Source organism: Leopardus geoffroyi, chromosome X (assembly GCF_018350155.1).
Source record: "Leopardus geoffroyi isolate Oge1 chromosome X, O.geoffroyi_Oge1_pat1.0, whole genome shotgun sequence".
Classification (NCBI taxonomy): Eukaryota; Metazoa; Chordata; class Mammalia; order Carnivora; family Felidae; genus Leopardus; species Leopardus geoffroyi.
The window spans coordinates 42,307,221-42,328,878 of record NC_059343.1 but is presented as its reverse complement, the minus strand read 5'-3'; the positions used below and the strand labels follow the sequence as shown (position 1 = coordinate 42,328,878).

Here is a 21,658-nt window from a genome sequence, read left to right as displayed (position 1 = left end):
GATTGAACGTATTTTAGATTCTTCGAATCACAATATGCATGAAGGCATGCTTCTCACTTCATTGCACATCCATATGGTTTGACAGAATACAGACAAAATACATTTACAAATGTAATTTCTAACAAAGGAGTCCTGCAAGATGCCTGGACCTCAGTTATGGTTGCAGTGTTATATGAATGCTACTCTTTAACATTAATTTTTTAGGGAAGTCTGCAATTTTACTTTGGTATCTTTTTGTTTCCTTGGCATTAATATTAGATAATCAATTTTCTAGAAGGTATAAAATAATGGGGAATTTTTGAGAGCCAGCTCAGAGCCTGGAGCCTGCTTCAGATTCTGTCTCCCTCTCTCTGCCCCTCCCCTGCTCGTTCTCTTTCTCTCTCAAAAAAAAAAAAAATTAAAAAACTTTCAGTATGCTTCTCATTAAAATTATCATAGGGTGGGATGAACAAAATATTAGCCTGGATTTTGGAGTTTAATCCTGAGGGCACTGATGCACAGGTTTTAAATGGGGTATAATGTGGTCAGATGTCTGTCTTGGTTGTGGAGGGGGCCTTGGATGGAAAGATACTGCTGGAAACAAGGAGATAAAAAAATTCCTTGTCAGGGGCGCCTGGGTGGCTCAGTCGGTTAAGTGGCCAACTTCAGCTCAGGTCATGATCTCGCGGTCCGTGAGTTCGAGCCCCGCATCGGGCTCTGTGCTGACAGCTCAGAGCCTGGAGCCTGTTTCAGATTCTGTGTCTCCCTCTTTCTGACCCTCCCCCGTTCACGCTCTGTCTCTCTCTGTCTCAAAAATAAATAAACGTTAAAAAAAATAAAAAAAAATTCCTTGTCATAGTCCTGGGGAGAACTTTCTGTTTCATCTGTTTATTTATCCTTCCATTCAACAAATACAAAGTGTATTCCAGATAGTCTACATGTAGTAATTGATTTAATCTGCATAAAAACCTTATGAGGGAGGTACTATTATTAAAATTTTACAGATGAGAGCACTGAAGGTCAGGGAGAATCATGCTCAAGGTCAAAGGGATAGTAAGTGGCACAGAGGGTAAGTGCAATGGACAAAAGGTGGGCTGTGTCTGGCTTTAGCGTTGAGGCATTTGTCAAAAGCTACACTGTAGGCTTGAGTAGAACCAGGAATTGATCTGATGTCCTGCTCTGCACAGGTCACCAGGAGCCAGTCTACGGATATCTGTAGTTTTTTCATCCTTTGTCATCTCCCCCAAATTCCTCAAGTACCTGTTTGTTTTATGACTCAAGGTCTATGAGGTTAATGAGAGAAATTGTGGGAGAAGTAATGGGGGCAGGTCTGTAGGGAGAGGGGTATCTGTGGGTTGAATGATGGGAATCTGTGGGTACGTCATAGGTGGTTTGTAGGATGACAGGATGTGGGGTGAGTGATGGAAGATCTGTGGGGTAATTGGGGATCTGTGGGGTATGAGGTGATAAATTCTGCAAGGTGAGTTACGGGGCTTTGTAGGGTAAGTAATGACACCCTATAGGGTAAATGATAGGGAATTTGTGGGAAGAGTGAGAGGGTCTGTGGGGTCAGTCATGGGGTTGTAGGGTGCACGACTGGAGGTCTGTTGGGGCAAGTTATGTGAAGTGAGTGATGGGTCTTGTGTGAGTTTTGTGGGGTCTGTGGGGTGAGTGATGGAGATCTTTAGGGTAGAAATAGGTGAGTCTGTGGGGTGAATGATGGTGGGGTCTTTGGAGTGAGTAATGGGGATTGTTTGAGGTGAGTGAGGAAAGATCTGTGGAGTTATTGATGGGGTGTCTGTAGGGTACCTGATCAGGAGACAAGGGGTTGAATAAATTGAAGAACTTAAGAGATTTGGAAAGTTCTCAGCCTGTCCATATTGCAAAGGATGAGAAAGTGTGTTCTGGAGAGAATACCAAGGGTGTGAGTGGACGATTACTTCTTCAAAGAGATAATGGGTGTCTCGTGGATCTAATTAGCCATCAAGGGATGCTGTGGGGTCAGTGATAGGGGGTTTGTGAGGTTATAAATTAGAGGTCTCTGTGATGATGATGGGGGTCTATGGCTGAGAGAACGGTTATCTGTGAAACGAATGAGTGATGGAAGGGTTTGTGGGGTCAGTCACAGGGCATCTCTGGGGTTAATAATTAAAGATCTCTCAGTGTTAGGGTCCATATCTTTTATTTCCTGATTCTAAAAACTGCCATCATCATGGACTGCCTAGGTTCCTCTGTACCTTTGTCCCAGTGCTTCCTGGCAGTAGCTCCACACACCTCCTTTCTTGCCTCTGCCTCTGGCCCTTCTGGTGCTTACCCATCAGCAGGCATTTGCCAGATCAATTCATTTTGTGCCTCCAACCTGTGGGAGTAAGGACTGGACTCTTCTGACTGGTGGAGGGTTCCTCATCAGCCAGTGTTTGAGCTTGGCTTATATTAGTTCTGCTTGCTCTTGCCTTTTGTGGCTTTGGCATCCAGCATGCTCTGGGCATGAGCGAGCTGCTTTACAGAATCAAGCACGAGTATTCCAGGTAGCACCAGCCACAGAGCATTCATGAAGACAAAGTAAAACCAGAAGTAGAGTGGATGGCCCAGCTCCCCATGCTGGAATCCGTCCCGGTGCTCTGTCAGGAAATAGAGCACATCCCCGTAGATCTGACCTGTGGGGGGCAGAAGAGGAAAGGGAAACCAAAGTGAAGAGGAAAAGCTATTCTGAGGCATTTTATAAGTCATCATTCAAGGTCTCAGAGCTCAGGATTCCCAAATCTAGAGAGCTAAGAATTCTGAAATCATATGGCTGAAAAATTTGAGGAATTACAAAAGTGAGAATTCTAGAAATCAGAAGCTGAGCATTTCTGAACTCAGGACAGTACATTATCACCAGAATTTAAGGAAGCTCAAAGTGCTTTCATTCAAGACAGATCAGGATTCCAGAACTAAAGAAATCTAGCCATGTAAGAACCCAAGAGGACTGAATGTCAGATGAAGGGAGCTCAGAATCCTGATCCTGGAGGATCCAGGGGCTTCCCACCATGGTGGGCCACCTCATGTATCCTTCACAAGAGACTTTGTGATGAAGGAGGAGGAGAAATGAACCCTCCCTACTTGAGAATACAGACTGAGGGCGTCATGGCTGTTCGAGAACCTCAGGAATATGTCAGTCAGTCTGACTCAGCCCTAGATGGGCACGGTTGAGAGACCCTCTCTGCAGGAATGCCTCTGTGTCTGGAGATCCCCCATCAACCCCTCCAGCACTCAGTGTGGGCCCTCTCCTCACCTACAGAGACCACGAGCTGTAAGACAAAGCGGAGGGGCTGCTGGCGGAGAAAGGCGATCACAACCCATAGGCTGAGTGGTCCCCATAGGCAAGCTGTGATGGTTTCCATGCATATTGTGAAGTTGTCACTCCTGTGGGAGAATGGATTGGAGAACGCTGGCTTCACTGTGCTCTACCCACAGGGCACCCCATTAGTGCTCTTTGACTCATCACCACCCCAAACCAATGCAGGTTTCCCTTGATGGAGGCAAACACTTACAGGATATATCGGCTGTCTCCCTTGGCATACTCTTTCCCTGAAGAAAATAAGAGGCATACATGAAGAATAAAGGCAAGAAAAGGAACTCAGACTTGTGAGAGATGAGGGCCCATGTAAGCTGGGCTTTATAACCTCCCTATGCCTCAGTTTCCTCATTTGTGAAATGGGGTAGCTGTCTGGATTCTAGAGTTAACATACATATAATGATAATTTATGCACACCTGACACAGAACAGTAAGTAATGCTGTGATTGTCTAGTATTCAATAAATGTGGAATGAAAGGAGTTAAGTGTAGGTGATGGAGTGAGTAAAGTAGCCAATGAGTGAGTAAGAGTGAGTGAGTGAGTGAGTGAGAGAGAGAGCACACAAGCAAGCGAGCATGCAAGCATAGAGGTGAACAGATTAGTGAATAAAAGAGTGGGAGGAGAATTAGTAAGAAAAAGACAGACCACCCAGTATAAAAATAGGCAAGAGACAATAATAGTTTCTTCACAAAAGCGGATTCCCAAATGGTCAATAAATATATGAAAGGTGCCCAAACTTTCATTAGTCATTAAGGAAAAGTAATGAGATACCACTCGCATCCACTAGGACTAAAATTGAAGAAACGCCTGACCATACCAAGTGTTGGCGAGGATGTGGAGGAACTAGAACTCCCATATACTGCTGGTGGGAAAATAAAATGGTGCAGCCATTTTTACAAACAGTCTGGCAGTTTTTCATAAAGTTAAACACACATCTACCATTCTCCGCCATATGTACAAGAGAAATGAAAACAGATCTCCACACAATCTTGTGTATGCTAGATCAAAGTGTTATGGAAGAATAGTAGTTTTATTCATGAGGCCAAAAAGGAGTATTATCTATAACAGCAAAAGACTTGGACAAGTCAAATAATTCTGTAACATCTATGCTTTGAAAGTTCTTCATGAACCAATGAGGAGTAACCCCATTAAAAAAAAGCAAAGTTCAGGGGCGCCTGGGTGGCTCAGCCGGGTAAGCATCTAACTTTGGCTCAGGTCATGATCTCATGGTTTGTGAGTTCAAGCCCTGTTTTGGGCTCTGTGCTGACAGCTCAGAGCCTGGAGCCTGCTTTGGTTTCTGTGTCTCCCTCTCTCTCTGCACCTCCCCCTTCTCTCTCTCTCTCTCTCTCTCTCTCTCAAAAATAAATATTTTTAAAAATGTTAAAAAAAGCAAAGGTCAGAGGTGTCTATAGTATATTACCATTTGTTTACACAAAAGGAAAAAAACGATGATGATGATGATAGTTATGGCATCTACTGTCTGCCAACACTGTTCTAAGCAACTTACATATATTTGGATATTACTGTTATCCCTCTTTTGCAAATGGTAAACTGAGGCTTATGTGTGTAATTTTTGTGTAAATAAACCCTGGAAAAAACATATTCAATTATAAATATTAGTTAATAATTGGGGACACTTGGTGGACAGAAGGTAGATTTTCATTGCATACCTCTTTAAATGTTTTTTTTTTTTTTGACCCATATGAGTATATCCCCAACAAAAAAGGTAAACAAATTTTTAAAATAATGTTAGACTTGGTGGTTGGATAAACATCTAAGCCAATCCCTGCCCAGAAAATTCCCTCCCACAGCACATCAAAGAACTCAGGACTCACAGAGTTGGGACAAGAAAGCTTGGTCTTCAAGAAGATCTTCGTGGTAGAGGCTGAACCAGCCCTCAATCACCAGGTGAATGAACCCACATACTGCAAACCAGCACAGGGACAGTCGCCGCCAAGTCCCCAGGGGGACAACTGCAGCACGACCTGACAACAGCCATGTGGTCACAACCAAGACTCCAGAGACAGAAAAGAGGCCAGCCAGGAGATGCCAAGTGGGGCAGTCATTGGGCACAAAGTTGTCCAGCCTCAGGTGCCGAGGCCAGTATGGGTGCAAAGGGCTGGCATTGGTGGTCATGTCTTTGTAGGTTGATGTCTGTAAGCATAAAGGAGAAAAAAGGACAAAAACTTGAATAGAAAGCACAGCATGAGACCATAAAATCAAATTCAAATATTTATTATCACCAGAAATGTAAATGGATTAAAATTATCAGTTAATATACTGTAAGACTGGATTAAAAATAATCTATATGCCCTCCTGGAGCCATAAGATGTGGGAGGTACAGTAACCAGGTCAGATCCTGGACCTCGGGGGTCACAGTCAGCTAGAGAAGATATAGAAACCAGGCTTAGCCCCTGCCCTCATTGGTCACAGTCTGGTGGGCAGACACAAGAACCAGATTAGGTCCCAGCTCTCATTGGTCTTGCTCTGATAAGGGAGATACAGGGGCCAGGCGTGGTCCTCGCCCTCAGGAGTCACAGTCGGCTGGGGAGACCCAGCGATCAGGTTGAGTCCCATTGCAGGGGTCAGGGTCTAGCATCGTTCAACAGAAAACTATTCCCTCCCCGTAGTCCTGGAAACTGCAGGACAGAAGAGAGAAAACTAATCAGCACTACAATCCTCAGGTTCAGTGTATGGAAAGGCAGACTCTTCCTGAAATCGCGCATAAGGGTACCAACCTGCAAGAAAGAGGAAAGCGGAAGGTGGGGGTCTTGGGCGCGGTGCTAAACATCAAAAAAAGGATCAAATACAGAGACCACCAATTAGAACTTGAAGCCTGTAGGCCAGCTGCCCAATGAGAAAGCAGATCTTCTGTTGTCCCAACAACCGCGCTGTAGCAGAGGGTCGCGCGCAGGCGCATTTGGTGGGCGGTGGGAGTGTGTGTAAAGGGGAGGGTCTCTCGCAGGCGCTGAGAGCCAGCGGTTTAGCAGTTGGGAGCTAGGGGTTGCAGTGGCCGACTGGGGGGGAGGACACTCACCCAGCGGCGCGGTCGCAGTCGCAGTCGCAGCGGTCTCCCTCAGGCCCCAGGCTAGCTCGCTGGCGGAGTAAAGTCCCTGGTTCAGACCCATCCTCTCACAGGTCCTAGCCTTACGGAGCTAACCAATGGAGGGGCTGGGAAGGCGACCAGTGCCGCTCCTAACCAATAGGAGCTCTCTGTGTGCCGCCGGCCCTGCCCCCATGCGTGGTGCCATTTTCGTTGTTGGTTGAGACCGAGTCAGGAGTTGGGTGAAAAGGTGGGACTCGCCAAGGTTGGTGGGCGTTTCCGGGCTGAAGCCTGTCTGCAGTGAGTCTTGGCTCCGATTTCCCTATCCCATTATCAATCATATCAGAAACCTGGTGTTTATCTTCCTCATCTGCTGTTGAGTCAGCATTGCTTTGTGTTTTCTTACCTTTGCCCTCGTTTTTTAGGCAGAGCAACCGGTTCCCGGAGCAATCTTCAATCCTCACGCCCGAACCGGCAAGGACGCTTAATACGACAGGCAGATCACATTTGTACACTGCGCCTCTGCCCTCTACCTCAGGGCTCAGAACTCCTCAGCGGTCATTCTTACCTCTCCCGACTTCAAGTCAGAAGAAGCAATGAAAGCCCAAGCTCCTCAGCCTTGCTGACCAATTGCAATGGAGACCCTCAATTGCCCTGTGCCAACTCTGAAGAGCCAATCCGAATTTCCTAACTCTAAGCCAGCAGGCACCCCAGACCGCGCAATCAATCAGAACCCAGACCTTCCTTTCCAATTGGAACCCACAAGCTTCGGTCCTAAGGACCAATAAGCAGGAACTCTTCATCTGTCTTGCTTTCCCCCTCTCTGTCCTTGTCAGAGCAACCAATCAGAATAGGGATCCCTCAGTTTTCCAGCCAGTTAAGTATCAGGACTCGCCCACATCCAACTATCCAATCTGTCCTGGCCCCACTCAAATCAAGCTATGCGGTCCTCAGGCTCATCATCCAATCGTGAACAATAATAAATTAACCACGAACCAGTCACAATGTACTCCCTCTTCATGATTTCCAGCTTCCAAACCTTTATCCATGCTGTGCCCATTTCTCACTCACCTCTATTCCCCACTGGTCAGTGAAGAAAGAGCCTTTTGTATCTTTCCTACTTTTATTTGACAATAACAAACTGTATATAAAAAGGGAGAAGGAAGGCGGGGAGGCCCTGGATCTCCCCCTCTCTGATTCCCCAAGCATCCTCCACCCCTAGGCCCCAGCAGGGACCACCCCCTTCCCGCCTTCTGGTGGGGTGGGGATAGACAGGCATGGAAATTGTGTGTGTGTGTATGTGTGTGCACACATGAGCGTGTGTGTGTGTGTGTGTGTCTGTCTGCGTGTGTGTGTAGGAGTGTTGGGGGGGTTAAGGATGGAGAGGGATCAAGAATTAGAGATAGGGCCTTCCCTCATCCCCCATCCTGAGGAGGGGTCTTGAGGGAGCTTTGAGGATCCACAGATGTGCCTCAGCCTATGAGACGGTAGAAGATCCAACATCCAAAAGTGACCCAGTGACTGGCCCAGCTGAGCTCTGACCACTTGTGGACAGTGTATGCCATGCCGTAGCCCTGTGGGAGAGAAAGAGGTGACAATCCCACTCGGCAAGAATAAAAAAGATCTCCAAAAAACTCATCCTTTGCTCAAGGACATTTCTGTGACTCCATGGTAACCCTAGGTGAGGCCCCAGAGAAGAGACTGGGTACATATGAAAGAGGGTTTTTTTTTCTTTCATGTTTTCTTCTTCTTTAAAAATTATTTTAAGAACAAGACAAGGCAGTCCCACTCTCTGACCTGTACTCTCCTTAATATACAAGGAGCTCCTAGAAATCAATCTTTCAAAAAGAAAAAAAAAAAAAAACCGGCAAAGGAGTATGTCATTCTCACTAAGGGAAAAAAACCAATGGCTCTTAAACAAATGAAAAGATACTCCGCTTCACTCATAATCTTCCTCCTCTTAAACTGGCAAACATATCCAGGAAGTGTGAGAGGCACCCTGTTGGCAGGGCGACAGATATGGTCACACAATGCTGGTGGGAGGGCAAAAAGGTAACTTCTCCATTGTAACTATGAAGGCTAGATCCTATAGTTCTGTCTATACCTGTGAATCCACATGGGTACGAGGGTATTACTTACTGCAGCACCATTTGCAATAGGAAAAGGGCTGGAAATCACCTGGGTGTTCACTGATAAGGGGCAAATTACACTGGGTCCTATCCTCACAGTGGAAAACAAATGAATGAGGACATTCCATGTACTTTTGTGGAAGATTTTCAAGAATTATGTGAAAACAGCAACACGCAGAACGGTATCATTCACGAGTTACTTTAGGGCAAAACTTGGGGTGGGAAAGGGGATTAAAATATATTTTTATATTTGTGCTTACATTTTAGAAGGATATTTTAATAAAACCACTAAAAGTAGTTACTTGTAAGAGGGCAGGGGGTAGACAGTAGGAGCAAGACTTTTCCTTGACTATCTTGAATACTGTTTGGTTTTTGAACCTTGTGATATATGTATGAACTATTTTTAAATGTTTTAATAAAAATAAAACAAGAGGGGCGCCTAGCTGGCCCAGTTGGAAGAGCACGCGATTCTTGATATTGGGGTTGGGAGTTGGAGGCCCACATTGGGTGTAGAGATTACTTAAATAATTTAAAAACTTTAAAAAATAAAACAAGAAAAAATAAAAATAGAACAAAACCTAGATTTTGCACCCAACGTTAATAAAAATTAAAAATTGTTTTTAGGGGCGACTGGGTGGCTCAGTTGGTTGAGCATCTGACTTCGGCTCATGTCATGATCTTGAGGTTCATGAGTTTGAGCCCCATATCAGGTTTGTTGCTGTCAGCCTGTCAGCCTGTCAGCGCAGAGCCCACTTTGGATCCTCTGTCCCCACCTCTCTGTGCCTCTCCTGCTTGTACTCTTTCAAAAATAAATAAATAAACATTAAAAAAGTTTTTTTTAATGTTTATTTATTTTTGAGAGAGACAGAGGCAGAATGCAAGTGGGTTGGGGCAGAGAGAGAGGGAGACACAGAATCAGAAGCAGGCTCCAGGCTCTGAGCTGTCAGCACAGAGCCTGACGCAGAGCTCGAACTCACAAGCCATGAGATCATGAGCTGAGCTGAAGTCAGACGCTCAACCGACTGAGCCACCCAGGCGCCCCCAAAATAAATAAATATTAAAAAAACAAAAAAATAAAATTTGCTTTTAATGGCAGAAAGCATAAAATAAAGTAATAAAATAAAGTATAAAATAAAGTTTTATTTTCAATTAAAAATAAAAAATTTAAAAGAGAAGCAACACCTGAATCCTGCAAGAGCCATAGGAAGAAACAGTCTTTTTAAAATTGCTTTTCATTTAAAAAGGAGTAAAATCTGGAATGTGCATACTCCACATGAATAAAAATAGTATATACATTTTAATGTACATTCTTAAAGCAGAATCCAGACTTTGCACACTCAACCTGAGTAAAAATACTTTTTTAATTAAATAAGAAGGAAACCATGCGAATTCTACCTAAACAAAAATATGATGAAACAATTAATTCTTTGACAAGTTAAACTTGGATTTTGCACTCTATCTCTGTGAAGTCAATTCTATAAGTAAAATAGTTTGCACACTTCGCCCTAATGAGAGCCCCAACAATACGAATCAACCAGAAGGACAATGGGAAAGAGCGACTGAGGAGCGCAAGCTTCACAGGCTAGAGATGCACGACACAAGGTCCTCATGCCTCGGCCTCTTCACCTTTGTCCTCGTGGTTCCCATGAGCAGGTAGCACAACCCTAAGTAACCTCCAGCCCAGGGCCCCACCTCACCTGCTCCTCTGTGGTGTCATCCACATCGACATCAAACAGGGAGCCCAGGTAGGCCAGATGGAAGATGGCCAGGGCCCCAAAGAGCAGGTTTAAGGCTCGCACCCCCAGGCCCTGTGGGGGACAGATGGATATGTTTGGCAGCTGGATCTACTCGCTGTCTCCCAGCCCCACCTGGGCAGGGGAACCCAGGGAGATGCAAGGCGCAGTGGGTCCCGGGAATGAGGATGTCTAGTGCACAGGGCATGCCCTGGGGTAGGAAAAAGATGGTTCAGATCTTCCCATGGGAGCTCATCCAAGGATGAGGGTACTTTAGCCTGAGGGCATCCAGGGGGGGATATTCAGGCAGAAGAGGAAGAATGGAGAGACTTGAGTTGGGGGGCTTAGGGTGATAAACGTCAGTTGCTGGGTGGGACACAGATCTGAGGTTGTCCATATTTCTCATTGCAAGCAAATGAAAAACAAAAACAAATCCTCACCATGACCTACAAGATCCACCACTCTCCCCACCTCACTCGCTCTGCTCAAGCCACACTAGCCTCCTTGTTGTTCCTCAAATATTCCAGGCTCTCTCCCATCTCAGAACCGTTACACAGGTTGTTTTCTTTGCCTGGAATGCTTCTCTTCCTCATCTCCTTCAGTTAAAGAGCTCGAAAGTCACCTCCCTATCTAAAATTAAAACCACTCATGCTCCTCAATACTTCCCCTCCCGTTTCTCTTATGTATTTTCTCCTTGGCATGAATCACAATCTAAGAAACTATTATTCTCTACTGACTTTTAAAAAATTTACTGTCTCATCTGTTAAAATATTTGTCCCATAGGGCTGGCACTTCAGTCTGTTTTGTTCACCATTGTGTCTCCAGTGCCTAGAATAGTGCCTGATACCAGTAGGTACTCAATAAATGTTCAGTGAGGGGACAAATGCCAGGTGTGTATAGAGCAGGTGCTTGATAAATGTTTGTTATAGAAATGGATGCTAGTGAATAAAAGCAAGGTTCTGGGGATGGCTCAGGTGCCAGAAGAGGAAGCTGGGCATCCTGAGACAGAAAGAAGATGGAGACAGATGTAACGATTTTGAGGGGGAGTGTTGGGCTGAACCCTCACCAAGCGATGCTGGTGCGAACAGTTTGGTGGACACCGTTTCGACAAGACGCAGGCACTGAGGATCCGAGCCAGGCGCTTCCGGAGGACTGGGGTGGATGTCAGGAGATAAGGGGGTCAGGTTAGCCTCAGGGGACAGTGGTCCAGCCCTGTCCCACCTTCCATCCCATCTGCTGGGCTGGGCTCTGTGCTTACCATGTTCCACGTAAGTGATAAATGCCAGGGACAGCAGCACCGCAGCCAAATGGAAGCTGAAACCCTAGGGGGCCCCGGGGGTGATGAAGTGAGTGAGGAGGTGCTGCCACCCCTGCCCAGCTCCCCCCACTCAATATCCCGCTCTGCCCTGCTCACGTGCAGGAGGGCACTGGCTGCATAGGTGACCAGCACGGCAGAAAAGGTCCCCAGACGAAGAGCATTCTTGAAAACATCTGGAAGGGGGAGATGCGGGTCAAGAGGCTCCTGGGATACCCTCTGCCCTTCCTGGGGGGCTGTAGGGCAAGGTGAGGAACCCATGACCTGCTGGAGCTCCCGGGATAAAATCTTTATAATGGCCTCAAACTTAGCGCCTGATCTTCCCTCCCAACCTGCTCCTCCCACGGTATCCCCAAGTTCAGCTGATGTCAACTCTACTCTTTTAGTTCCTCAGGGTAAAAGCCTAGGATCGCCCTTACTCTGCTCTCCCCCTATTCCCACAACTAAACTCTCAGCAAATCCTGTCAGACTTACCCTCAGAATTTTTCCAGAATCTGACCTCTCCTCTCCATGGCCACTGCCACTACCGCCATTGCTCACTTGTGCTGCTGCCATGGCCTCTTTACTGCTTCCACCCTTGCCCCCTTCCCACATGCTCTCATAGCAGCCAGAGGGTCCTGTTATGACCCAAGTCAGCCCTCAGCCATCCTCTGCTCAGACCCCTGCTTTGGCTCCACTTCCCAGAGAAAAAGCCAAAATCCTTCCTGTGGTCAGTGAAGCCCTAGGGGACCAGGCCCCTATCACCTCTCTAACCTCACCTCCTTCCACTGGTTCCCTCACTCACTCTGCTCCTGCTGCACTGGTTTCCTCCCTGTTCCTCCAAGTGCCAAGTATGCTCCTACCTCAGGGCCTTTGCACTGGCTGCGCTTTCCATCTGTTACACTCCTCCCTCACACATTTGCATCGCTTGTTCTCTCACCTTGCTCAGGTGTTTGCTCAAATGTCACCTCCTCAGGGGGGCTTGCTCTGGCTAATTTATTTAAAATTGCAAAACCCCCTCCAACACACACACATACACACTCGTGCCAACACTCCCAGATTATCTTTACTTGCTTCATTTTTTTTTACCATAGTACTTGTCACCACTTGAAATATGTATTTTTTTCTCTTGCTGTCTGCTCTCCCCACAAAACTGCCACCACCACAGGGGCAGAGATTTTGGTTTTTCTCCCCCCTGGTCCCTGCAGTATCTTCAGTGCCTAGCACACAATAGGTTCTCAGTAAATGTTTGTTATATGAATGTGGGGAAGGGCCTGGGTTGGGGACTCTCAACTCTTGGAGTGGTGACTTGGTGACTCACAGTTATTTAGCCAATAAGACATTGGCAAGTTCCAGCTTGTAACAACTTCCACCATGGACCGGGGCAGCTCCACGTTCAGTGGCTTGGACACCGTCAGGTCCCTGTGGGCAAAAGAGACATGCAAATTCATGTGGTGTCTCACGCCAGCTGACCTCCACACCTCTGTCTTGGCTGTTCCCTCCCCTTGGAGCACCCTCCCCCTCCCTGCGGCTCCTCTAGGCAGCACCCTGTGGGAGAGGGGGCCCCCCCAGCCCTCCCCACCATTCCAGGTGATCCTTCTCCTCGGTGAAGCCAGCCCCTGCCAACGTGGCCGTGGCCTCGGACAGAAAGCCCACAAAATAGTTGCTGAAGTGGAAGGAGACAGCACTCTCGTAGGCTCGCAGCCACCTGGGGAGAAAGGGGCAGGGGAGAGAGGGATCATTCCTAGGCACCAGCATGATACCCCGCCATGTGTCAGCATCCCCAGCCCCACTCTGTAGACTCACCTTACCATGGTGCCCCTAGGGCCCCCAGGGGTCAGGAAGGCAGCAGAGAAGAAAGGAAAGAGAGTCAGAGAGGCCCTGGAGGCTGGCCTGAGTTGTTTGCAGACAAGACAAGACAAGACAGAAACATGGTGGCAGAAGAGGGGCACTGTGACAGTCACATGCATCTACACACCGTCAGTTCGTTTCACGTGCCTCGAACAGATGTGTGAGCTGCCCTATAATAGAACACAGCCCTACAGTCTCACAAGGCCAGACATCTAGACCCAGCCACTGTCGGAGACTTGACCTCACCACGCTACACACTGACACAGCCATGTGGCCAGACACAAATACCATCAGACTCCCAGCCTCATAGCTCCCTAGTCTGACTCAGTCACCATAAGATACACCGAAGTCCTTTATTTAGGCACAGACACCACCAAGCACCCTGCTATGCACATGTACATGATACTACACTCAAGACAGTCATCCCATCCGTTGTACAGTCAGACACGGTGAGAAACAGACAGCATCCTGGAAAAAGCGTAGGGTCTGGAATCATTCCTGCGAATGATGCCTGGCGGCTTAGCTGGGTGACACTGGGCGAGGCACTCCACCTTTGGGAGCCTCATCCAGCATCAGACACCATCAGCAGCGAGTGAGTAGGAGACAGGGTCATACAATCAAACAGTTGGATTAAATCCTACAGTCACACCACAGGTGGATGGACGGTCCTGCAGCCAGGCACAGGCGCACGGTCAGTCACAATCCCTCAGCTAGACGACACCAGGCAGCCAGAGAAGGCTGACTCACCAGTGGAATCCATCACAGACAGGCAAACAGCATGCTACAGCCAGACCCATCCCCAGCCAGAGTTCCAGTCAACCCAGCTTTATCGTCTCCAAAGACAGGCACACAGCTCATCATTGACAATGGCACAGCTAGACAGCCAGAACACCAGTCTCACACAGTGAGTGAGCGGCTGATAGGCAAACAACCCATATACGCCCCTAGCTAGAGTCACAGACAGGTCAGCATCACCCACCAACACATACTTGTCGCTCCCCATTGTGGTTGCATAACTTGTTCCTAACAGTGGAACAGATGGATAGCCAGACCCAGTTATGTGGTACGATGTCAGTCATACAAAGTCACAGAGACAATCTTGGTCACACAAGAGCTACAGGCATTCAGTCTATGTCTAGTCACGGGATAGATGGTCAGATAGCCTCGGATTAAAGAACAAAGCGGTCACAGACTGTGCCCCCACCCCCCCGGTCAGCCCCGCTCGCCCTCAGCACCTGCCCTCATTTACCTGGCTTTGCGTTTCTTGCTGTAGTAACAGAAGACAGATAGAAGCATTAAGAGACAGGCTCAGAGCTGGGGAGACCCCAGGCCCCTACCCAACCCCCTCACTGTGGGGCAGAGGCCTCAAAGGCTGTGCTCACTTGCGAAGGAGGCGGTCACCATCAAGGGGGATGAAGTATGGGAAGAGGTAGGGGCCCACACAGGTGGACAGCACAAGGCACAGCAGGGCCAGCGCCAGGCTCCGGGCCACCTTCTGCAGCCATCGGCGGCTCTGTAGGGATCAAGGCTCCATGAACACTGCCCTGTGGTGGCTCCCACAGTCCCTGCCCACCTGTCTACCCAGGACCTCACCAGTGGGCGGCCTTGGACAGCCTGTAGGTAGCTGTGGAAGGATATCCAGGGCCCAAAGACGATGGTGCCCACGAAGTAGAGGTAGCCCATGAACTCCACGGGCGAGGGCACTGCACCCACCTCGCCCCGGTCCAGGTCGAAGCCCAGAGACACCGCCTTCATGGCCACGATCATCTGGGCCCCTATGTGTGGCACCCGTGGTCAAGTGGGCAGGCAGAGAGCAGGTCCGCGTGGGGAGATGGGGCAGGGGGCACCAGGTGAGAGGTGGTAGGAAAAGAGGAGGACAAGTGTGGACAGGTGGGCACAGTGTCAAAGAGGCAGGTGAGCAGGCGGGCCCAGGACCAGCAGACACCCTTCCTCACGTGTCAGGCATGGACATGAGATAGGACAGACAGACGGGAGGGGGAAGTCATGGTGGAGAGAGAGAGACACAGATGTGAGGGGCATCAGAGGCCTGCGTGTCCACTGGGGTGGGTGGATGAGGGAGAAAAGTGGGGAAGGAAAGACAGGGTTGGGGAATTAGGAGATGTGGAGTGGAGCAGGAGGGCTGGGGCAAGTGAGAGGACCAGAGCTGCCTACCTCGCATCTTGTGCCATGTCACGGTGTCCACCATGTGCATCTCACTGAGGAAAGAAGGTGGTCTTGGCCCATGACTCCCATGGTCTTGGAGACCACAAAGGAGAGGGGTTTATCTTCCCCGAGCCCGCATAATCTCCTGGAGGAATAATTCTCCAGGACTCCCTCCTCCAGTGGGGAGAGCCCAAGCCCAGCCTGTCCCGCACAGCCTTTAGAAAGAACACGTCTCCCAGATTCCCCGTCCCCCATCCGGGAATACCCCCATGCCCTCCCCGTCCTGATCAACCTCACGAGGAGTGACCTGGGGGGCCCCACTGGCCCTTTTGCCAATGGTGTGGGGATGAGGACTCGCACCCATACCCCATGAGTAGGTAGATGAGGATGGTGACGGAGAGGAAGACGCCACGATGGGAGGAATGTCGGCAGAGGAACAGCACGAGGTAGCACAGGAGGCTGAGCAGCACGACCCAAACCATGTGCAGCTGGAAGAAGTGGTAGAGGCTGAAGAAGCCACCTGCCACGGTGCTTGCATGCTTCAGGTAGGATGGCAACCCTTCAGGTGTGAGAGAGAGAGAAAGAGAACAAGAAAGGGAAGTTGGGGGCTGCCTGGGTGGCTCAGTTGGTTAAGTGTCCGACTCTTGCTTTCGGCTCACGTCATGATCTTATGCTTCATCAGTCCGAGCCCCACATTGGGCTCTGCACTGACAGTGCAGAGCTGACTTGGGATTCTCTCTCTCGCTCTCTGTCTGCCCCTGCCCCTGCCCTGCTCACGCTGTCTGTCTCTCTTAAAATATATAAATAAAGTTAAAAAAAAAAGGGAAGTTAAATGGCCTGGTAGGGAAGGGAGGGCAACCCAGGCAGAGGGCACAGCATGGGCAAAGGCCTAGAGGTTGGAATGGGGTGAGATTGCAGGAGGCCCAGAGCTGGTGTTGGGTGTTGGGGAGCTGGATAGGTGGTAGGGCCTGGGTTTAAAGAAAAGAAACAGGGGTGCCTGGGTGGCTCAATTGGTTAAGCGTCTGATTCTTGATTTCAGCTCAGGTCATGATCTTGCAACTCGTGAGATAAAGCCCCACATCAGGCTCCACACTAGGTGTGGAGCCTGCTTAAGATTCTCTCTCTCCCTCTCCCTCTGCCCTTCCCCAGCTCATGCGAATGCTCTCTCTCTGTTAAAAAAGTTTAGGGTGGCTCAGTCGGTTAAGTGCTGACTTCGGCTCAGGTCATGATCTTGCAGTTCATGAGTTTGAGCCCTGTGTCAGGCTCTGTGCTGACAGCTCAGAGCCTGGAGACTGTTTAGGATTCTGTGTCTCCCCCCCCCTCTCTCTCTGCCCCTCCCCTGCTCTCAAAAATAAAATAAACATTAATTTTTTTAATGTTTAAAAAACTAAAGAAAAGAAACATCTATAAAGGACATTTTGGGAACTCTGAAAAATTTGAATATCAATTTATGTCGGATACTATTACTGCATCCAGATTAAATATCTTGAGAGATGATGGGTGAGGGTGCAGTTGTTGGGGGAAGATGTTCTTGGGGGACACACATTGAAGGATTTGGGTGTAGTGTCAGCACGTTCTTCATGTGATTCAGGAAGATCATAGGTAGATAGATAGATAGATAGGCAGATAGAGCTAATGTGTCAAGATGTTGACGTTTGGAGAATCTGGAAATGCATATATGGTTGCCCATGACATTCTTTCACCTTAACTTTTCGGTAACTTTGAAATATTTCAAAATGATGAACCTGGGAAAAAACAAAACATCCATTTAAAATAAAAGAAAAAAGAAGGAGTGCCTGGGTGGCTCAGTCGGTTAAGCATCCAGCTTCAGCTCAGGTCACAATCTCACGGCTTGTGAGTTTGAGCCCACATCGGGCTCTGTGCTGATGGCTCAGAGCCTGGAGCCTGCTTCAAGTTCTGTGTCTCCCTCTCTCTCTGCCCCTCATCCACTTGCACTCTGTCTCTCAAAGATCAATAAACATTAAAAAAGTTTTTTAATACAAGAAAGAAAGCAGAGTAGGAGTGCCTGGCTGGCTTGACCAATAAAGCATGCAACTCTTGATCTCGGGGTCATGAGTTTGAGCCCTATGTTGGGTGTAGAGATTACTAAAAAAAATAAATAAATAAACTTAAAATAAAGAAAAGAAATTATAGAATCTCTGAATCTCAGATTTCTAAAATTCTCAGCATCCAAGAGGAACCTTGGGAACTTGGAACCTCATCATTTGGATATAGGCTTGCCATCATTGTGGAAACAATTCCAGAATCCTACAATCCAGAAATCTCATCATGCCCTGATTTTAGAAATCCAGAATGCCAGCATTTTGGATGCCTTGAAATGTGAGAATTTCAGTTTGTCAGAATGCCCAAGCCCTGCAACATGATACTTTGGGACTCAATAACTCTGTGACATCAGCATTCCAGAATCTAATAACCTTGGGATGTAGACATTTCAGGATCCCAAGACTCAAGAACCTTAGCTTTCCAGAATCCCAGAACCCAGGCGTACTGAAAAACCTGGCTTGCCATGGCAGGATGTGGCTTGGCATGGTGTGGCATGGGGTGGCTGAGCATTAAGGACGTGGTGTGGCGGAATGGTACTTGGGCTGGTGGGATGCAAGGGGCTAGACATGTTGGAGTATGGCTTGGTGTGGCAAAGATGTAGCAGGGTAAGATGTGGCTTGGTATGGATGAATGGGATATGTGTGATATGGCCTGGCATGGTGGCACATGGTGTGGCAAGCACTTACCAAGCCTCCAGAGGAGGCGGCAGGCGAGGCAGATGGCAAGGAGCAGCCAGATCTGGTCAAGGCCCTGCTGGGCAGTGGGCAGGAGACAGCCCTGCAGCAGCTGCTGGAAAAATTCCTGGCGGCTGAAGGTGGCCATTGCTGACCCCCACGGATGGATGGACAGATGGATAGACCTGTCAAAGTGGGGACATAGAAGGAGCCAGGATGTATCATGTTCAAGATGGACTTGAACATTCAGATTTCAGTCTGGGGCCCTTCACGGAGAGACATGGTACCCGGGGACTGGGGGAGGGTGTGAATGTCGGGTACATCAGACTGTGCCACCAACTCTGTGTGTGTGTGTGTGTGTGTGTGTGTGTCCTGGGTGTACACACACAACCCATGACCTGTGGTGAATGTGTTTCTCCATTGCTGTGAACAGTCCAGGTCCGATGGTAATTAAATGGTGTACATTCTAGGCCCACATAGCAAATGGGGGCAGGGGGCTCCCTAGTTTCTAAGGTAGAGTCATTCTGTGTGGAGGGCAGAGAGGGAGATCCTGTGACACTTGGGAGCCGTGTGCATCTCTTCTTGTACGGATGTGGGGGGTGTCCTGTATCCCCCGCGTGCCCCATCTCACCCCCACCTGGCCTCTTGCAGCCACCAACAAAGCTCTGCCCAGGCCCGGGGGACTGCAGGGAGGTGGAGTTGGTAGTAGGGGATGTAGCAATTGGAGGAGTGGGAAAGGTGATGGAGAGGGGCCCCAGGACGTGCGCTGCAGACCCGCGCGGGGAGGCCGGCTCAGGATGGGAGCCCGGCAGCCGCACGCGCCCTGCTGGCGACTTACCTGGCAGGAAGGAAGCCGCGGTCCTGGGGGCCAGGGACGCACCGCCGCCACCGTCGCCGCCTCCTCCGGGCAGCCTCCCCCGCAGGCCGCAAGGCCGGGACCAGCTGCGGTTCCCAGGGCGGCGCGGAGAGCGGGCCCTTTAAATCCCGGGGAGGCCTGGCCGGCCAGCTCGGCCAATGAGAGGGCAGGAGAGGGGCGGGGACGGAGGAGGCGGGGAGCCGGAGGATGGAAGGAAGGAGGAGCGGGAGGTTGAGAGGAGCCGGGAGCAGGAGGTTGAGAGGAGCCGGGAGCGGGAGGACGTCGGCGCGCGGAACGTTGGCGCCAGCACCTTTCCGGCCTCTTGGTGCTGATGCAGCCCCTTGAAGGTTCGCTTCGGGAGGTCTTCTGACGATCCGAGAACCAACTTTCAAATCGTCAAATTCCTAACCCTTGGAAGCTGAGATGGGAAAGATGGGGGAGGGAGAAGGAAAGCCTGCTCCCGCGAGCCGGCCAAACTGCCCACCAGCGCAAGTCCGGCTACTTTTGTCCCCCCATTTCACAGATGGGAAAATAAATCAAGATCTCTCCTTCCCCCTCCGGTGAGGGAACTAAAGGAATCTTCAACCCTACCCACCCCCAGAGACGGGCCAGAAGCGTTTATAATTACTGTGTCACCTAGGGGCACGAATTAGGCGCCTGTGCTTCCCCTGGGGATTCCTTGTCAGCACTTGGCTTGTCTTTGAGAACTGATTTGCCTGCTTAATTCCCTACTGGGCTCACATCTGCCTTGAGGGAGAACCCAGCAACTAGTTAGTGTTCCCTGTGAACTGGGAGGCTAGAACAGAGCATCCATTGGGAGCATGTTTTTTTTTTAAATTTTTTTTTTTTTCAACGTTTATTTATTTTTGGGACAGAGAGAGACAGAGCATGAACGGGGGAGGGGCAGAGAGAGAGGGAGACACAGAATCGGAAACAGGCTCCAGGCTCTGAGCCATCAGCCCAGAGCCTGATGCGGGGCTCGAACTCACGGACCGCGAGATCGTGACCTGGCTGAAGTCGGACGCTTAACCGACTGCGCCACCCAGGCGCCCCCATTGGGAGCATGTTTAAAAAGCACTTACAGGGGCGCCTGGGTGGCTCAGTCGGTTAAGCGTCCGACTTCAGCTCAGGTCGTGATCTTACGGTCTGTGAGTTCAAGCCCCGCGTCGGGCTCTGTGCTGACAGCTCAGAGCCTGGAGCCTGTTTCAGATTCTGTGTCTCCCTCTCTCTCCGACCCTCCCCCGTTCATGCTCTATCTCTCTCTGTCTCAAAAATAAATAAACGTTAAAAAAAAAAAAAAAAACACTTACAGTGCCCCCAACAATGATTGGCATTGGGTTCTATCTGTACCAACACTGAGGATTTATGCAGCACCTGCTGTCTATAGCCCTTACCCTACAGCGTCGAGACACTCCCCTCTGTCCTTATCCTTAGGCTGACGAAGGGCTTTACAAAGGGGCATTTATTGGGTACATACTGCATATTTAGCATGAGTTGGAAGGAAGAAGAAAGCCCAGGTCAAGCTGCACCCCAAGCTGCACCCCACCATGACCTGAGGAGCTAAGGAATACAGGATCTAATCAGATTAATACCTGCCAATATGAGCTGGGCAAGTCATGCCCACTCACTGGGCTTCAATGTCCCTTTCTGTTGAACAAAAGAGTGGGATTACCACTTTTTTGCTTGGAAATACCAATGGCAGTTGAAGAGAAATGTATGCTTCGTCTCTTTAAAAAGTGTTAACATATGGGTGCCAGGGTGGCTCAGTCAGTTAGGTTAAGCGTCCAACTTCAGCTCAGGTCATGATCTCAGGGTTTGTGAGTTCGATCCTCCCAGCGGGCTCTGTGCTGACAGCTCAGAGCCTGGAGCCTGCGTCAGATTCTGTGTCTCCTTTCTCTCTCTGCCTATTCCCTGCTCTCTCTCTCTCTCTCTCTCCCTCAAAAAATAAACATTAAAAAATGCTAGCATAAAGTTAGAGTTTTAACTCATAATAAGATTGATACTCATGTATTACAAGTGAAAATATTTAACAGTTAATTATTCATTAAATATATAATGATTATTATTATTATATAATAGTCCAGATGTACAAACATTATTTTCTTTCCTTAACAGCAGAATACAGACTACATTCTATGAATTACCATTTTAATTTTTCCCTCAGTTTTCAAACATACGCAAGTAGAGTCAACAATGACCCACAGCATATGCCAGAAACATTTCCCTTAGTTGCAAGACCTGGCATTTAAACTGGAAGATCCTCACTATGGGTGACCCTGAGCTTCACAGACTTGATTGTTTCCATGTAGTCTTTTGATGTGTATGACAAAGAACTAGCATCTAGACTCTAGGACATATAAAAGATGTCTACAACTCAGTAAGAAAAAGACAAACAATACACTAGAAAATGGACAGTGGACATTCAGGTAATTTACAGCAGAAGACCCCTGAAATGACCAATATATATAATATATGAAAAGATAACCCAATCTCTTTAGTTGTCATTGAAATGCAAAATTAAAACAATAATTAGAT

General features: G+C 48.6%; 2 protein-coding genes and 1 long non-coding RNA gene across 8 annotated transcripts; 1 reads left to right on the top strand and 2 right to left on the bottom strand.

Moving 5' to 3' along the window:
• Nucleotides 1-851: 851 nt before the first annotated feature.
• On the bottom strand, nucleotides 852-6,879 carry LOC123594187 (EBP cholestenol delta-isomerase). Of its 3 annotated transcripts, XM_045470882.1 has the most exons (6): nucleotides 6,354-6,748; nucleotides 6,055-6,099; nucleotides 5,152-5,470; nucleotides 3,513-3,549; nucleotides 3,254-3,384; nucleotides 852-2,636 (listed from the first exon to the last, which is right to left on the bottom strand). In XM_045470882.1, exons 3-6 carry the CDS (start codon nucleotides 5,450-5,452, stop codon nucleotides 2,413-2,415), a joined length of 693 nt encoding a protein of 230 aa, XP_045326838.1. In that variant the 5' UTR covers nucleotides 5,453-5,470; nucleotides 6,055-6,099; nucleotides 6,354-6,748; the 3' UTR covers nucleotides 852-2,412. The 3 variants fall into 3 exon arrangements, with proteins under 3 accessions (XP_045326838.1, XP_045326839.1, XP_045326836.1); XM_045470883.1 differs by lacking the exons at nucleotides 6,055-6,099; nucleotides 6,354-6,748 and adding an exon at nucleotides 6,766-6,879; XM_045470880.1 differs by lacking the exon at nucleotides 6,055-6,099 and having other exon boundaries at nucleotides 6,354-6,746.
• LOC123594188 lies at nucleotides 6,477-7,359 on the top strand. Its single transcript, XR_006710699.1, has 2 exons — nucleotides 6,477-6,659; nucleotides 6,785-7,359. It is a non-coding gene; the product is annotated as an uncharacterized LOC123594188 (long non-coding RNA).
• A 109-nt stretch (nucleotides 7,360-7,468) lies between these two features.
• On the bottom strand, nucleotides 7,469-19,269 carry PORCN (porcupine O-acyltransferase). 4 transcript variants are annotated; one of them, XM_045470876.1, is made up of 15 exons: nucleotides 19,106-19,255; nucleotides 18,280-18,452; nucleotides 15,896-16,088; nucleotides 15,539-15,582; nucleotides 14,960-15,141; nucleotides 14,749-14,879; nucleotides 14,616-14,633; nucleotides 13,322-13,336; nucleotides 13,098-13,223; nucleotides 12,837-12,937; nucleotides 11,636-11,712; nucleotides 11,480-11,543; nucleotides 11,288-11,373; nucleotides 10,186-10,296; nucleotides 7,469-7,933 (listed from the first exon to the last, which is right to left on the bottom strand). In XM_045470876.1, the coding sequence occupies exons 2-15, from the start codon at nucleotides 18,413-18,415 to the stop codon at nucleotides 7,832-7,834; spliced, it is 1,386 nt and encodes a 461-aa protein (XP_045326832.1). In that variant the 5' UTR covers nucleotides 18,416-18,452; nucleotides 19,106-19,255; the 3' UTR covers nucleotides 7,469-7,831. The 4 variants fall into 4 exon arrangements, with proteins under 4 accessions (XP_045326832.1, XP_045326833.1, XP_045326835.1 ...); XM_045470877.1 differs by lacking the exon at nucleotides 13,322-13,336; XM_045470879.1 differs by lacking the exon at nucleotides 18,280-18,452.
• Between the last annotated feature and the right edge of the window lie 2,389 nt (nucleotides 19,270-21,658).

Excerpts from the sequence above, each read along its gene's own strand:
- PORCN (XM_045470876.1), bottom strand. The coding sequence starts at position 18,415 with ATGGCCACCTTCAGCCGCCAGGAATTTTTCCAGCAGCTGCTGCAGGGC. Across the intron at positions 11,544-11,635 it reads CAGCCAGTGCCCTCCTGCAC|GGTTTCAGCTTCCATTTGGC; the intron begins GTGAGCAGGGCA and ends GGGGCCCCCTAG. Across the intron at positions 10,297-11,287 it reads GTTCGCACCAGCATCGCTTG|GGCCTGGGGGTGCGAGCCTT; the intron begins GTGAGGGTTCAG and ends TGTCCCCCACAG.
- LOC123594187 (XM_045470883.1), bottom strand. The coding sequence starts at position 5,452 with ATGACCACCAATGCCAGCCCTTTGCACCCATACTGGCCTCGGCACCTG. Across the intron at positions 3,550-5,151 it reads AGCTTTCTTGTCCCAACTCT|GGAAAGAGTATGCCAAGGGA; the intron begins GTGAGTCCTGAG and ends TATTTTCTTCAG. Across the intron at positions 2,637-3,253 it reads ACAGCTCGTGGTCTCTGTAG|GTCAGATCTACGGGGATGTG; the intron begins GTGAGGAGAGGG and ends TGCCCCCCACAG.